Source organism: Gopherus evgoodei, chromosome 15 (genome assembly GCF_007399415.2).
Source record: "Gopherus evgoodei ecotype Sinaloan lineage chromosome 15, rGopEvg1_v1.p, whole genome shotgun sequence".
NCBI classification, from domain to species: domain Eukaryota; kingdom Metazoa; phylum Chordata; order Testudines; family Testudinidae; genus Gopherus; species Gopherus evgoodei.
In genome coordinates, this window is record NC_044336.1 from 1,496,683 (window position 1) to 1,513,491 (window position 16,809).

Genomic DNA, 16,809 nt, shown 5'->3' on the forward strand with positions numbered 1-16,809 from the left:
CAGCCTGGCGAGGCTAAGCCCAGTGTTTAGACCCAGGTGTCAATCACCCAGGTTAAATCTGCACTGAAGACATATCCTGAGTTTCTCTCAGGCAATGTCCATTCCCACACACAGCCAGTCACCTCCTGGGCTGGACACAGGCATCAGAAACACCAGACCTGTCCCCATCCCCAGCGCTGTCAGGCCGCTCCCTACTTCAGGCACAAACCAGAACTGTTCCTTTAGGAAGGATTGCTGAGCTTCACTTCACTTCACTTCCCTTCCCCCATGAACCACAGACTCAGAGAGGCAGAGGAGATGCTCTGTTCCTATCTGTGCTCAAATGCAGACACAATGTCCTGCTAATCTATGAAGCAGCAGTTACCATCACGCTCCATCCCCAGAAATTCATGAAAACTCTACCCAAGCAAGAGGCCAAGGAGCACAAAGATGTATTAGCTATAGCAGGGTGGAGAAAGCTGGTGATAGATTACACATGAGCAAAAAGAGACTTCAGAATAAGGAATTTTTCTAACCCTTACACCAATGCTGCTGCTGCAGGTAGCTGAGATTATTAGTGACAGAAGCACAGTGAAACTCAGATTGAAATCATGGTCCATTGTGTTATCAATGTACTTATGTGGCTCTTCATACCACAGTAACTGAGCACTTCACAGTACTTAAAGTCATTATCCTCAGACCTCTGTGACATAGGAATTGGCTGTAATAAATATTGTACAGATAGGAAACTGTGGCAAACAGTCCAAGTGACATATCCAAGCCACTGTGGCACTCAGAGTAAGAAATTAAACCCAGGTCTTTGGAGTTTGCTGTCAGAGCCCTAACCACTGGACCATCGTCTCTCTCAAAATAGGCACCAGATAGTCATGTAGTGAGAGACAGGCCCTACCCCAAACAGCTGTCAATGTAAAAACACAAAACAGACAGGGAGCAGATTTTTTTCTACATTTCAGAGGGGAAAAGGAGGACTAGGAAAATAAAGCTGGGACTTTTAAAGGGGCCCAGATACCAAAGGAAAAAGATTGGAAGTCTAATTCTCTAGGGTCCCTTTGAAAATCGCAGACTAAGTGATCTACAAGAGGTCAGACAGGGAGGCTGTGGAAGAACCTGGAATTGAAGGCAGGTCTCCTGAGTCACAGGGCAGAGCCTGAAACACAAGAGCCCTCCTCGTTTTTTTCTACTATAGTGACATACCCCACAGAACATTGCCAGACCATAAATTACATCATTAACCCTCACTGAGCCCCAGAACCCAGCATCTCCCACTAGTAGGAACCATCACTTCACAGAGACCAACCACAGCCAGGAAGAGACACCAGGAACAACACCCTCCTTCCAGGAGTTCGGCACATTTGCACATGAAGGAGCCCTTAGTGAAGGCACTAACAACAGCCGGATCCCAAACCCAGATCCATGATACTGGACCAGGGGTTCTCAAAACACATTTTTTAGTAGCCTCAGAATGCGGTAACCAACTCTTGCTGACGGCTGCTCTGACAATTTTTCCTAAAATACTTAATTAACTTTAGGAAAAACAAACAAATATGCATATGCACATGTCCACATCATTGTAATTTATATATGTAGGAGTTTTTTGCAGATTCGATAATAAAAATGTACAGTTGTCTCTATTCTTTACTGTATTTAAACAGAATAGAAACACAAATAAGGTGCTTTTCATGTTCTTGTCTTTTTTGTTGTTGTTTCTTTTGGGGTTCTTTTTGGTTGGTTTTCTTTAGATTTACTAGCTAGTAAATCTGCTGCTGTGAAAAGTGTTACTTGTATATTAACATCACTTTTCACAGTCTCACAGCTAGCTGCTAAGTCTGCTGTGAAAAGTGATATTAAAAAACAAATACAAATATCCCTTTTCACAGTATTTACTCAGTTTTGGCAAGCCCAGGGACAAATTAAGTCCTGGATGGAGAAGTGGGTAGGGAGGTGCCAGGGAAGGGGCAGTGAGTCCAGGGGATGGCACCTGAAGCCCCAGGACTGAAGTCCGAACCTAGCACCTCCGGGAAAGTGGGAACTTACTGGCTGCCTGCTCCTCCAGTGTTTGTCTCTCCAAGAGGCTGCACTAGAAGCGCTATATATGCTGCTGTAGTGTGTCTGGTGAAGACGCTCTATGCTGACAGTAGAGCGCTCTCCCAGTGGCATAATTACTCCACCTCCAAGAGAGGCAGAAGCTATGCTGGCGGGAGAGCATCTCCCACAGACATAGCACTGGCATGGACAGCAGCTAGGTCAGTATAACTTGCGGCGCTCAGGGGATGTCTTTTTCACGCCCCCGAGCGACTTATGTTATATTGACTTTAGTGGTAGTGTAGACCTGCCGTAAGAGTATTTAAAAATCTGGCCACTGGAGACTTAGGCAGAGCCAAGTCATGAGACACTTGTCCATCTGATAGATGGCAGAGGGCTCAGAGGCCTCAGAAGTTGGAACTTGCCTCAGGAAGGAGGAGTAGAGAGTGAATTTGTCTCACTTGAAATCCTTGGTTATGGGAAGAGTAGCATCATCATTATGTCCCTGAATCTTCTGTTCTGTGGGAGTGGATGTGGAAGGGACAGTCTCTCACAAACAGGAGCTAGGGGCTGATCCTCCTGATATCTGGGGGACAAATGAAGAAGCCTGCACAAAAACCATCCCTGGTGCTTTAGAGACATCTGCAGCATCTGCTTCCCAAAGGGCTATGTATCCTTACCCAGCAACGTCACAGTCTCATAATTTTCCCGCATGACGTCCCTGTAGAGGGCTCTCTGACCCGGGTCCAGCAGAGCCCATTCCTCCTTGGAGAAATACACAGCCACTTCCTCAAAGGTCACCAGCTTCACTGCAGTCATTTCCCTTCCCTGTCTCTGGAGGACATGGGACAACCTGGAGCAAAACATGGGTGTTATTCTGCAGCCTGTCAGCATGAGGCGGGTGCTGGGGGAGGTTTCAGTTCCCCCCAGTTCTTTCCCTGCTGACAGACATTCTGGACTCTGCCATTCTGGGGAAATACTTGAGCCAAGAGATTTAGAAAAACTATAAAGTTAGATTGCAAATCCCTATTCAGTTCTCTCAACACATAGCCTGGAATTTAAATGGCTAAGCCCTCAAACTGTAGCTTCTGAAAGTGATGTGTGTTTACATTCAAGAGAAAGACGCTAAAATGTAACTAGAACAGAGGTCTGGGGGCCTAAATTTAGGCTTGACAATAATGAGGCTTGGTAAATTGTGGGCCAAGTGAAGTGAGACAGCTCAGAAGCTGGTTAGTCATTCAACTTTCAGAAATAAATTCACCCGAGAGCGAGACTGTCCACTGTGAAGATCAAGATAGGAACTGCCAGACTAGGTAGAAGCCAGGTTCATTTAGTAACACTGAACATGTTATAAGCATCTGAAAAGGGCCCTTTAGACTAAAATTGTGCACTCAGCAATGCCACTGTGCGCTCCAGCGGTCATGAAAGAGCAGAATCCAAGGAGTCGCTTTGGGGGATCTCCCTGACACTGTCCCCAGGGCAGCACATTCCCCCAGCAGCGCAGGGACTAGATAGAGGCAGGAATTGGCTTTTCCTCTCCCTACCCCTCACCTTGTCCCAGGAAAATCAATCTGCCCCGGGGTGCTGCAGCCAATGGGGCTGGGCAGGGCTGGGCCCCGGAAACCTCCATCCCCACTAATTGCTCCTGCTGCCCCTGCCAATCTCTCCTCGTCTCCCTCTCGCCCCCTCCCCTCGGGCTGGAAGACTCGGTCCCTGGCCCGGCCCGGGGCGTTCGCTCCCTGGAGCTGGCTCGGCTCCTGCAGACGCTCAGGGGAGCAGAGCCGGGGGGGGTCAGGGAGGGCAGCAGCTCTGGGACTCGCAGATCCCCCGCCCCGCGGGAGCAGAGCTGGGGCGAGGAGGGGCCGTTGGTGCAGAATCACTTTCCTGTCCGGCCCCAGCCCTTCCCCCGGGTCTCGCCCCTCACCTGCAGGCTCCGGCTCAGGGGCTGATGTCGGCAGATCCCGGGGCTGCCCCAGGGGCTGGTTCCAGCCCCCAGAGAGAGTCCCCCAGGCTGGGCACAGAGGGGCGCTAGGGAAGGGCTCTCCCCGCACACACCCCGCTGGGGCGCAGCTGATCAATCCGGGTTCCGGGATCGCAAGAGACTGAGGCGGCAGCAGCAGCTTCTGACCCAGGAAGTCCAACCCGAGAGTGCAGGGTAAAGAGACGAAGCAGCCGCCTCCCTTACTTAGCTATAGCCAGAGCCGGGCAGCGACTACAGCTAATGAGCCCCCCTGCTGTAGTGAACATGCTCACACAGGAACTGCTAAGCCCGCTGCCCCAAACGCACCCGTCTAACGACTAGTTGCAGAACGGGAGGGTTGCTCAAAGTGTCATCAACAAAGCCAAACTACCTTCAATGAGGGGCAGGAGCTTGTCACCGGGAGCACAGCTCCACCTATGAAGTGCTGTTCACACTGCTGCTTTTCATGGCTCAAATTTTGGCATTCAGGGAGTGTTTTTTCTCACCCCAGAGAGACAAAATTTTTGTCAACAAAAGGCGAAATTAAAAAAAAAACTCCTCTGCAACCTATTTAATTTTACCTTTATACAACCTTTATACTGCCTCCAGTTTTGGTGTCCTCATTTGAAAAAGATGTTGTGAAATTGGAGCTGGGGCAGCAAAGAGCCACCAAATGTTCTGAGGGCTGGAGAAAAATGCCTTCTAGTGAGCTCTTTCAATAGCTCAATCTGTTTAGCTTATCAGAAGAAGATTGAAAGGTGACTTCATTGAAGTGTTGAAGTGCCTTAATGGAGAGAAAAGATTGGGTATTAAAGAGCTCTTGAATCTGGCAGAGAAAGGCATAACAAGACCCAGTGGCTGGAAGGTGAAAAGAGACAAATTCATATTTCAACTAAGGCACAAATAGTCAACAGTGAGGATGATTCACCACAGGAACAAGCTACCAAGGGAAGTGGTGGATTTGCCATCTCCTGCTGTCATTTAATGAAGACTAGATGCCTTTCTGGAATGTGTTTGCCCCTAAGGTAGCTCTTGTGTCATACAGGAGGCCTGTGATATGCAGGGGGTCAGATTAGATGCTCTAATGGTCTCTTCTGGCCATAAAGTCGACTAATTTCTGAAAAACTGAGTGTAGCATTGGCAGCAGCATCTAATGTTTTCCTGTCTAGCCAGCTTGCTGCCTAGAACAAATGCTCCTTGAGTGGGGTGATCCACAGGGAGTAGCTCAAACCTCCAAAGGGCCTGGCCAGGGGCAGGACATTGGCACAGCAAGGGAGGGGTGTGGCAGTGACATCACAAAGGCATTTTGCAGGACCTCAGACTATTGGTCCAAGGTAGTGGGGAGGTGGTGACCTCACAGAGAGGTGGTGACCTCATTGACATCAGCCAGGCAGGACGGGGTGAGGGGCCAGGGAAACCTCAGAGACCCCTGTGGCTTTGCTTCAGCAAGTCTCCTTCTCCAGGTCTCTCTTTGAAGACTGGGAGAGCATTTGGGTTCACGGACGTGAGCACCAGGAGGAACCTCTTTCAAGTTTTCTCCTTCCCTTTTAGTGATTTTACTAGAAAACAGCCATCCCTGTTTAGAAGGTAAGAGCCTCCTGGAGGTTTGAAATCTGTTCAGTCTGATCCATCTGGTGAGAGTTGAATTCTAGGCATGGAAAACACGAGCTTAAGGAGGCAGAATGTTACTGCTCACCTGAGATTTTGTCCCTTAGAATCACTGGGGACATTAGGGTTTCACCTTTTCTTCCCTCCCTCCCTCCCTCCTTTCTCTTCGTCTCTTGCTTCTTTTGTTCTTTCTCCTGTTCCCTTCCCAACACCAGGAGGGTGTGTGTGTTGTGGGGGAGTGCTCTGCAGCTCCCACTGTGGAAGGTTCAGCCAAAAATGTGGGACTGAAATAGTGCTCAGGCAGTGATCCCCACCATTGACCTGGGCCATCCTTTGGGCTCTCTGGTGAGAATCCTCAGCCTCCCATCCTCAGTCTCTACCCTGATTGGCTGAGCAGGGGGTTATTGACAGGGAGGAGACTCTGATCCTTGTTGTTCTCTTTTAAGGTTAAGTAAATAAGTCAGAACCAGTTCTATATTTGATGAATTTTGTTCCTCCACTGCATTAATGGTCTCTGAGCAGTTGATGATTCTCTCTAACATTGCAGTTCTCCTGAAATACTTGCTGAATAATTACTGTCACTGTTGTTGGTCTGGAGCTCATCTGAGAGCACTTTATTCAGGTCATTCAATGTCTGAAATTCAAGATCCGATGGTTAGTTTGAAAATCAGGGCTCTTTGGTCCTATTCCCAACTCTGCCACTGACTGGCTTTGTGACCTCAGACAAGTCAATTCTCCTTTCTCAGCCTTAGCTTCTCCCTCTTTCAAGTAGGGATAATAATGATCCGCTCCTACCTACCTGATGGTGGGTGGAGGATGGGGATCCATTGGAGAGTGTCACTAGGAATAGGGCATAATATGAGGTGTCCTATCACGTTTACTCAGAGCAGATTAACGCATAATACAATAGCTGAAATAGTCTATTTGATTTGTATGTTTTTATTTTGAAATTGTTAAGAGCAGCAACGACTTAGCTCAGACTGAAGCATCTTGTCTAATATTTGAGATCTAAGTGTCTCCTCTTTGTGTGTGACGAGACAATTTAAGACACTGTGACAAACAGGAGATGCTTTTGTTTTGCAACAAAATACTTTTGCAAAGAACTTTCATCCCACTTGTTATGATTTAGAGAAACAAACTGGATTAGTCTGAATGGGATTTTCTGACAGAAATGGTTTCAATGAAATGTCTCCACCATCTCGATTCCTGGGCTCTATCCCTGCCTCTAGGGGGTGGAGTGTGTTGTCTGTTAGAACAGGAGTCAGGACCAGTGGCTTCTCTTTCTGGCTCTGCCACCGCCTTGCTGTGTAGGCCCTTGGGTAGGTAACCTCCCTTCTCTGTACCTCAGGCTCCTCCCATCTGTCCAATGGGAACAGGGACAGTTCTCGAACTCTGGGCAGTTGTGAGCCTGAGTGAAAGAAGGAGCATTAAAGCCCTCTGTGAAGGAGAAAGGGGAGTTTCACAGTGTTTAGCACCAAGGAATTCTAAAGTTTGTTAAAATGTCTAGTATGTGGAAACAAGAAATGGTCAGGGCCAATCTTTAACCACTGCCTTTTTAAAAGCCCATTCAGTGATGTGAGTCCCTGTTCTTTAGGTTCCTGGGGTTCTTTGCCAGCAGGAGAGAAGAGGTTCGTGCCTCCATTTTTGTGGCCTTAACAAACCAGGTGTTGTGCCTCAGTTGTCGTCTGAGATCCCTGAAAAAGAACATCTTCCCATCCATGAACAAGAGAGAACCTTTCTCTAAAAGGGGAACAAAGAGATCCCTGAGACTTACAGACTAGCTAGCCTCACTGCCATAGCTGGAGAGATCCTGCAATACATTCTTAAACACTCAGTTTGTCAGCAGCACCTACAGGATAATTTGGTTCTTACGACTAGTGAACATGGATTTGTCAAGAACAAATCATTCCAGACCAATCCTCTTTCCTTCTTCGGCAGGGTTCTGGGCCTGGGGGAGGTGGGTAAACAGTAGATGGGATCTAGCTTGGTGTTACTAAGGCTTTTCACACAGTCCCACAGGACATTCTCACAAGTGAGAATATCTCCTTATAGATAAACTAGGAAAGTACAATTTAGATGGGGCTACTATAAGGTGGGTGCATAACTGGCTGGATAACCGTACTCAGAGAGTAGTTATTAATGACTCCCAATCCTGCTGGAAAGGTATAACAGGTGGGGTTCCGCAGGGGTCTGTTTTGGGACCGGCTCTGTTCAATATCTTCATCAACGACTTAGATGTTGGCATAGAAAGTACGCTTATTAAGTTTGTGGATGATACCAAACTGGGAGGGATTGCAACTGCTTTGGAGGACAGGGTCAAAATTCAAAATGATCTGGACAAATTGGAGAAATGGTCTGAGGTAAACAGGATGAAGTTCAATAAAGATAAATGCAAAGTACTCCACTTAGGAAGGAACAATCAGTTTCACACATACAGAATGGGAAGAAACTGTCTAGGAAGGAGTATGGCAGAAAGAGATCTAGGGGTCATAGTAGACCACAAGCTTAATATGAGTCAACAGTGTGATACTGTTGCAAAAAAAGCAAACGTGATTCTGGGATGCATTAACAGGTGTGTTGTAAACAAGACACGAGAAGTCATTCTTCCGCTTTACACTGCGCTGGTTAGGCCTCAACTGGAGTATTGTGTCCAGTTCTGGGCACCGCATTTCAAGAAAGATGTGGAGAAATTGGAGAGGGTCCAGAGAAGAGCAACGAGAATGATTAAAGGTCTTGAGAACATGACCTATGAAGGACGGCTGAAGGAATTGGGTTTGTTTAGTTTGGAAAAGAGAAGACTGAGAGGGGACATGATAGCAGTTTTCAGGTATCTAAAAGGGTGTCATCAGGAGGAGGGAGAGAACTTGTTCACCTTAGCCTCCAATGATAGAAGAAGAAGCAATGGGCTTAAACTGCAGCAAGGGAGATTTAGGTTGGACATTAGGAAAAAGTTCCTAACTGTCAGGGTAGTTAAACACTGGAATAGATTGCCTAGGGAAGTTGTGGAATCTCCATCTCTGGAGATATTTAAGAGTAGGTTAGATAAATGTCTATTAGGGATGGTCTAGACAGTATTTGGTCCTGCCATGAGGGCAGGAGACTGGACTCGATGACCTCTCGAGGTCCCTTCCAGTCCTAGAGTCTATGAGTCTATGAGTCTATAAGTGAACGAGGGAACTGCAGTCCAGCTGCTATCAGAGTAATGTGGGTGCAGAGCTGGTTGAAAGCCCAGACTCCAAGAGTCCTTCTCCAGGTTTGGCTGTCCAACGGAGAGGGTGTACCTATTGGGTCCGACAGGGATCAGTCCGGGGTCCGGTACTATTCAATATTTTCATGAATGATTTGGAAAATGCAGTGGAGACCATGCTTCTAAAATTTGCAGCTGACATCAAGCACTGAGAAGCACAGGATTGGAATTCAAAACACCCTTAACAAATTGGAGAGTTGGTCTTCTTGAGCCAAACTCCATGGTTGGGCCCCTCTCTCTAGACTGGGCTGAAGTGAAACCTCAGAGCCAAACACTCCTCCTGGGCAGTGCGCTCCTCCCTTGAATGGTCAGATGCTGCTTAGCACTGTCAGAGCAGCTTTGGCTGGGGGATTCTCCCAGCACTTTCCAATAACGGGAAAGTATGAAATCCCCATTTGACTGCTGGGGACAGAGCCCTAGAGGGGGGAGCAACTAGCCCAAAGTTCCTCAGGAGAAGGAAAACAACCAGCAGTGGAACCAACAGGAAACCCAGCAATGGAACTCAGGAGTCCTGGCGGTGTGATAGGATGACCAGATGTCCCGATTTTATAGGGACAGTCCGAATTTTGGGGTCTTTTTCTTATCTAGTATCCTATTACCCCCCACCCCCGTCCTGATTTTTCACATTTGCTGTCTGGTCACCCTAGGGTGTGCACATGTGTGGGTCCCAGCTGCTTCCTGCCCCCCTCATTGAACCAGACATGCAGGGTTACTGCCCTGTGGACTGCAGGGCACCAGTGGACATGGGGTTGGGTGGAAGTAGGGTCTGGCTGCAGGCAGGGCAAGGGGTGTGGGGCTGGCTGGCTTCAGGCAGGGGGGTGCATCAGAGGTTGGCTGGAGACAAGGCAGGGGGTGCGAGGCTGGCTGTAGGCAGGGCTGGGGTGCAGGGCTAGTGCAGGCAGGGGGTTGTGGGGACTGGCTGGCTTTGGGCAGGGCCACAGGGGGCTGCAGCAGGAGTTGGCTGGAGACAGGGCAGGGGGTGTGTCAGGGGCTGGCTGCAGGTACGGCAGGGAGGATGCGGCTGGTGCGGGCAGGGCAGACGGTGCAGGGCTGGCTGGAGACAGAGGCTGGCGGTGGACAGGGCAGGGCAGGGGGTGCAGGGCTGGCTGCAGGCAGGGCATGAGGCAGGGCCGGTGCAAGGATGTTTCTTGCCCTAGGTGAAAATTCCACCTTGCGCCCTTCTTCCCCGCGGCCCCGCCCTGAGGTGACCCACCAGTGGCAGCTCCCCCCCTCCACCCTGAGGCGTCCCTCTTGTGGCAGCTACCCCGCTGTGCCCTGCGGCACCCCCCCTTGCCCCAGCTCACCCCTGCTCCGAGCTCGAGCACCCCGAGCACACCGTGGCCGCTTCACTTATCCCGCCTCCCAGGTTTGTGGCACCTAAGCCTGCCAGGCAGTCAAGCACCCTCCTCTGAGCCACAGCAGCCCTGACAGTTGACAATAGAGGCACCTTACCCCCTGAGTTCCTTCAATGTGTCCCCTTCCGGGGTCCAGCTCTGATCACCAGATACTCGGGGCATGTCTATACTACTTGCCGAATCGGTGGGCAGCGATCGATCCAGCGGGGGTCGATATATCGCGTCTAGTGTAGATGCAACACATCGAGTGCTCTCCCGCCGACTGCTGTACTCCAGCTCGGTGAGAGACGCAGGCAGAGTCTACGGGGAGCTGCAGCAGTCGACTCACCGCGACTGTGACATTATAAGTATAATCTAATATCTCATTGAAAGGTGACAGGGCCAGAAAGAGTTAATTAACTCACCTCACCGACTGACCTGACCCGTGGGTGAACCTTAAGGACTGGTTAGCAAGATATGTAAATGAACAGAGCTTTGAAATGCAAGTCTGCATTGTTAGAGGTAGAAGGGGAGATGTTTGCTCAGGTCTTGTGATGTGAGCAAACAAGTCTTGTCTATTGCTATAGTTTTAATTCAAAGAGCAAAAAAGGAATATTAACATTTATGATGATACTTGAGTGAAATAGTATTATTGTCTATGTGTCTCTTTGGAGGTTGTGGTAACCTGTATTTGAACTGTTTGATGAATAAATTAACCTGTACTAATTGCCAGGATGTTTGGAAGGAGAGTTAAGCCTATTGTTTTCTCAGGCCGAAAGGCTGCTGGAAATGTATAAGAACCCTGGGACATGATCCTTCTTCATCTCAGATCTGCTTTGGGTTTCAAGAGGGGGAAACCTTAAGCCACAAGGATTGAGATCCCCAGTCATTGACTGGAGCCACCCTGAATATGGACATTGGACTATAACCTATGGACTATTTCTAAAAGGACTTTTGGCAACTACAAGCTCACCTCTACTATGTATCTGAACCTCAAGAATTGAATTCAAGTCTATATGTCTATTAATCTTTTAACCAACACTCTCTCTCTTTTCTTTTCTAATACATTTTAGCTTAGTTAATAAGAATTGGCTATAGCATGTATTTTAGGTAAGATCTAAGTTATAATTGAACCTGGGTATGTGGCTGATCCTTTGGGATCGGAAGAATCTTTTCTTTTATATGTTGAAGTAAGATTTTCAGGAATCATCATCATATCTGACAGGTGTGTCTGGACGGAGGCCTGAGGCTGGGTACTTTAAGGAGACTGTGTGGTTTAAACTTCTAAGTAACCAGTGAGGTACTACAGAAGCTGTTTTGTGCTGGCTTGGTAAATCTAAGTATTGGAATAACCACCAGCATTTGGGATTTGTCTGCCCTGTTTTGTTTGCAGTTCACCCTGATTGAGTGACCTCAGCTGGCTCCCACGGGCAGCACCGTCACACCTACATCCAGGCTGTAGGGGTCCGGGGGATCTTAGGGGCCTTGGGCGCACAGATTCCTACGTCCAGGCCGTTGGGGTCCCTGGGGGGCTTAGAGAGTTTTGAGGGGGACACAGATACCAATCTCCAGGCTCTAGGGGTCCCAGGGGGGCTTAGGTGGTTCGTGGGGGGCACATATTCCTACATCCAGGCTGTAGTGGTACCAGGGGGGCTTAGCGGATTAGTGGGGAGCATTGATACCTACATCCAGGCTGGAGGCATCCTGGGAGTCTTAGGGGATTTGTGGGGGCCCAAGATACCTATATCCAGGCTGTAGGGGTACCAGGGGGTCTTAGAGGTTCGGGTGGGCACAGATATGTATGTCCAGGCTGTATCGGTCCCAAGGGGGATTAGAGGTTTTGTGAGGGGCACAGATATCTACGTCCAGATTGTAGATGTCCCGGGGGGGGGCCTAGGGGGGTTGTGGGGGTACAAATACTTACGTCCAGGCTGTAGGGGCTCCTGGGGTGTTAGGGGGTTTCTGAGGGGCACATATACCTACGTGCACACTGGAGTGTCCCAGGGGGCTTATGGAGTCTATATGGGGTACAGATACATAGGTCTCGGGGGGGGGCTTAGGCGGTTTGTGGGGGGCATAGATACCTAAGTTCAGGCTGGAGGGGTCTCCCAAGGGCTTAGGTGTTTGGTGGGGGCACAGATACCTACCTCCAGGCTGCAGGGGTCCCAGAGGGGCTTAGAGTCTGTCACAGAGTGTGGGGGAGTCTGGCCCTGTACCCCTCTTCCTGGGACACACAGTGACTCTCAGCCAGCCAGTAAAACAGAAGGTTTATTGGACAACAGGAGCGAAGGATACAGCAGAGCTTGGAGGCACAAGCAGGACCCCGCAATCGAGTCCTTCTGGGGGTTCAGGAAACTTAGTTCCCAGTTTAGGATTCCCTAAATTCCAGCCACCCAGACCAAAACCGTAACTGAACTAACCCAGCTCCCTCCAGCCAGCCCCTTCCTGTGTCCAGCTTCCCAGGCAAAGGTGCTGACCTCCTCCCCCTGCCTAGCTCAGGTTACAGGGTTAGGTCCTGTCCCTCACCTAAAGTCACCCGCTGCTCTCCCATCCCCCACACAGACAGTCCCTTCTCCATCACAGTAATGCCCAGAGCATTTCCCGCATGGAGCAACAGTGACACTGTGTGGCCACGCAGGGTAATGCACAGAGCATTTCCCACATGGAGCAACAGTGACACTGTGTGGCCACGCAGGGTAATGCACAGAGCATCACACCTACGTAGAGGCTGTAGAGCTCTCTGAGGGGCTTAGGGGTCATGGGAGGTACAGATAGCTACGTCCAGGCTGGAGGCATTCTGGGGGGCTTAAGGGGGTTCGTATGGTCACAGATACCTACGTCCAGGATGGTTGGGACCCTGGCGGAGTTAGGGGGGTTGTGGGGGGCATAGATACTTGTTTCCAGGCTGTAGAGGTCCTGGTGGGGATTAGGGGCTTCGTGGGGGACACCAATATCTACGTCCGGGCTGGAGAGGTCCCTGGACGGCTTAGGGGGTTGTGGTGAGCACAGTGGTCCCTGGGGGTTTAGGGACTTGGTGAGAGACACAGATACCTATGTATGTCCTGGAGGGGTCCCTGGGGGGGCTTAGTGGTATTGTAGGGGACACAAATACCTACATCCAGGCTATAAGGATTGGGGGGGCTTAGGGTCTTTGGGGGGCACAGATATCTACATCCAGGCTAAAGGGGTCCCGGGGGCTTAGGGGGGTTGTGGGGGGCACAGATATGTACGTCCAGGCTGGAGAGGTTCTGGGGAGGATTAGGGGGTTTTGCGGATGGCAGAGATACCTATCTCCAGGCTCTAGTTGTCCCTGGGGGGCTTAGGGTTTTTTGGGAGGCACAGATATCTATGTCCAGGTTGGAGTGGTTCCTGGGGGTTTAGGGGGTTCCTGGGGGGCACAGATACCTAGGTCCATGTTGCAGGGGTCCCCGGGTGGATTAGGGGTTTTCTGGGGGCACAGATACATACACCTAGGCTGTAGGGGTCCCTGGGAGACTTAGGGGCTTTGTGGGGGCAGAGATACCTACATCCAGGCAATAGGGCTTCCAGGGGGAATTAGTGAATTGGGGGGCACGGATACATAGGTCCAGGCTGGAGGGTTCCCGGGGGGGGGCTTAGGCAGTTTTTGAGGAGCACAGATACCTGCATCCAGGCTGGAGGGGTCCCTGGGGGACTTAGGGGTTTTTTGGGGGCCCCAGATACCTAAGTCCATGCTGTAGGCATCCCTACAGGTGCTTGTGGGTTCGTGGGGTGCACAAATACTTATGTATTTGTGCACCCCACGAACCCATAAGCACCTGTAGGGATGGAGGGGTCCCGGTGGGGTTTGGGGTTTCGTGGAGGGCACATATACAAACCTTCAGGCTGTAGGAGTCTCAGGGGGGCTGTAGGGGTACAGATACCTACATCTAGACTGGAGGGGTCCTGGGGGGTATTGGGGGTTTGTGGGGGGTACAGATACCTAGGTCCAGGCTGTCGGTGTCCTGGGGAGATTAGGCGGTTCACTGGGGGCTCAGATACATCCAGACTGGATGTGTCCCAAGGAGCTTAGGGGGTCTGTGGGGTGCTCAGACATCTGTGTCCAGGCTGTAGGGATCCCTGGGAGCTTAGGGGGTTCGTGGCGGTCACAGATAGATACATCCAGGCTGAACGGGTTGCTGGGGCATTTTGGGCGGGTTGTGGGAGCACAGATACCTATGTCCAGGCTAAAGGGGTAATGGGGTGCTTAGGGGATTGGGGCGGACACAGATACCTATGTCCAGGGTCTGGGGTCCCGAGGGGATTGAGGGTTAAGGGGGGAACAGATATCTACGTCCTAGCTGGAGGGGTCCTGGGTAGTTTAGGAGGTTCACTGGAGTCACAGATACCTACGTCCAGGCTGTAGGGGTTCCTGGGGCTTTAGGGGGTTTCTGGGGGTCACAGATACCTACGTGCAGACTGAAGGGGTCCTCGAGGTCTTAGGAGATTTATGGGGGGCACAGATACCAACGTCCTGGCTGTAAAGGTCCCTGGGGGGCTTTGCAGGTTCGTGGGAGGCACAGATACCTATGTCCAGGCTGTAGGGGTTCCTGTGGGGATTAGGGGGCTTATGGGGAGCACAGATACCAACGTCCTGGCTGTAGATGTTCCTGGGGCGCATAGAGGGGCTGTGGTCGCACATAACCCTATATCCAGGCTGTTGGGGTCCCGGGGGGGATCAGAGGGTTTGTGGGGAGCTCAGATACCTACGTCCAGGTTGGAGATATCCTGGGAAGGATTAGGGAGTTTCTGGGGTCCACAAATACCTATCTCCAGGCTGTAGGGGTCCCTGTGGGCCTTATGGGTTCTTGGGGGGCAGAGATAACTATATCCTATCTTTAGGGGTCACTGGGGAGGCTTAGATGCTTTGTGGGGGGCCCAAATACCTACATCCAGGCTCGAGAGGTCCCTGGGGGGCTTATAGGATTCGTGAGTGGCAGAGATATCTACATCCAGGCTAGAGGGGTGGCTGGGGGGCTTAGAGGGGTTGTGGAAGCACAGATACCTAACTTCAGGCTATAGGGGTCCCGGGGGTGCTTAGGGGTCGGGGCGGGCACAGATACCTACGTCCAGGCTGTAGGGGTCCCGAGGGGATTGGGGGTTGTGGGGGGCAGAGATACCTATGTCCAAACTGGAGGGCTCCCTGGGGGTTTAGTGCATTTGTGGGGGTCACAGATACCTACGTCCAGGCTGTAGGGGTCCCGAGGGGCCTTAGGGCAGGCCTGCACAACATATGGCCCACGGGCCGCATGCGGCCCGCGAAGGCTCACTGTGCGGCCTGCAGCCGGGATTCAAAACCTCTGAGCTGCCCACAGTGGCAGGGAGCTCAAAGCTCTTTAAAACTCAGCCGCGGTCGGGATTCATAGGGCTCTGGGCTGCCAGCAATCACAGGGAACACAGAGCTGTTTAAATCTCAGCCACGGCCGGGATTCATAGGGCTCTGGGCTGCTGCCAGTCACGGGGAGCTCAAAGCTCTTTAAATCTCAGCCGCGGCTGGGATTCATAGGGCTCTGGGCTACCTGCAGCCGCAGCAAACCCAGAGCTCTTTAAATCTCAGCTGTGGCCGGGATTCATAGGGCTCTGGGCTGCTGGCAGTGGCAGGGAGCCCAGAGCCCTTTCAATCCCAGCCGTCCCGGATTCAAAGGGCTCTGGGCTGCCCGCAGAGATTCCCGGCCACAGCTGGGATTAAAAGGGCTCAGGGCTCCCCACGGCTGCAGGCAGCCCAGAGCCCTTTGAATCCCAGCGGCGGCTCCAGCGGATGGGTTGGGGCTAGGATTTAAAGGGCTTGGGCTCCCCTCAGCAGCAGGAACTCTGGGCCCTTTAAATCCCTGTCCCAGCCCCACAAAGCTCCGGGTTCCCCCAGCCACCAAGCCCCGGGCCCTTTAATTTGACACTGAAGGCTCCCAGCCACCTCTTCAGCTGGGAGCCCCTGGTTGATTTAAAATCAAGTATCACCTCCCCACCCCCAACCTTCCTTTTTGGCCCACAGCTGTTTTGGTGGGGCGGTGCTGGGGAAGGAGGGTTTGTATGTTTCAGCAGGGTTGAGCGGTGCTGGGGCAGGGTGTTTTCATGGGGCCAGGAGGTGCTGGGGGGCATGTTTCTGTGGGGCCGGGGGGGTTCAGCCCTCAGCTGTTTTCTTTGGAGTAATGTGGCCCTCACCATTTTGCAAGTTGTGCAGGCCTGGCCTAGCGGAATGCCCTGATCGGTATGGGTGGGAGTGTGTATGCAGACCCAACATGAGGATTGATTTACACCTTGTGCAACTGCCTGGGTTAAATGCAAAAAACTATTATCCTCCCACTCTGCATGCTCTTGGGGGAACACAGGAGTTAATAGCAGCAATATCATGGCAAACAGTAACAGAAGGGCAAATCCTGGACCTGAACCCATATTGGGCGGATTACTTTAGGGCCTCAGAATCACAAGTCCCCAAGTGCCCACAGAATAAGAAATACTAACACCAATCACGTGAGAAACCCCCACAAAAGGAGCCAGGCCGACAAGTTAGGCTGGTCCTCTGAAAATAAACACAACCAATGTACAATGTGTTTGCAGGGAGTGCGCTGTGGCAGTTCAAAGGGATCACAGGGCATTCCCAGCACTCCTTATTGTCTCTTAAA

At 51.1% G+C, this 16,809-nt stretch overlaps 4 protein-coding genes and 1 pseudogene across 6 annotated transcripts in view; 2 read left to right on the forward strand and 3 right to left on the reverse strand.

Annotated features, from left to right (window-relative positions):
• LOC115635683 (zinc finger protein 239-like) overlaps nucleotides 1–16,809 on the reverse strand; it is an 811,791-nt gene that overhangs the window by 675,181 nt on the left and 119,801 nt on the right. The window lies entirely within an intron of this gene.
• The window catches only part of LOC115635664, a 1,110,108-nt pseudogene that overhangs the window by 412,859 nt on the left and 680,440 nt on the right, over nucleotides 1–16,809 (forward strand).
• The window catches only part of LOC115635684 (zinc finger protein 239-like), an 861,693-nt gene that overhangs the window by 126,261 nt on the left and 718,623 nt on the right, over nucleotides 1–16,809 (reverse strand). The window lies entirely within an intron of this gene.
• The window catches only part of LOC115635661 (zinc finger protein 501-like), a 160,476-nt gene that overhangs the window by 53,074 nt on the left and 90,593 nt on the right, over nucleotides 1–16,809 (forward strand). The window lies entirely within an intron of this gene.
• LOC115635659 (zinc finger protein 420-like) overlaps nucleotides 1–16,809 on the reverse strand; it is a 91,913-nt gene that overhangs the window by 7,122 nt on the left and 67,982 nt on the right. The window contains exon 1 of one of the 2 annotated variants that reach the window (XM_030534732.1): nucleotides 2,703–3,557. The exons of the other annotated variant lie outside the window; for it this stretch is intronic. Coding sequence (XP_030390592.1) covers nucleotides 2,703–2,916 — 214 coding nt within the window. The 5' untranslated portion in view covers nucleotides 2,917–3,557. Of the gene's footprint in view, nucleotides 1–2,702; nucleotides 3,558–16,809 lie in introns of those variants that run through there. 2 annotated transcript variants of the gene reach the window in all.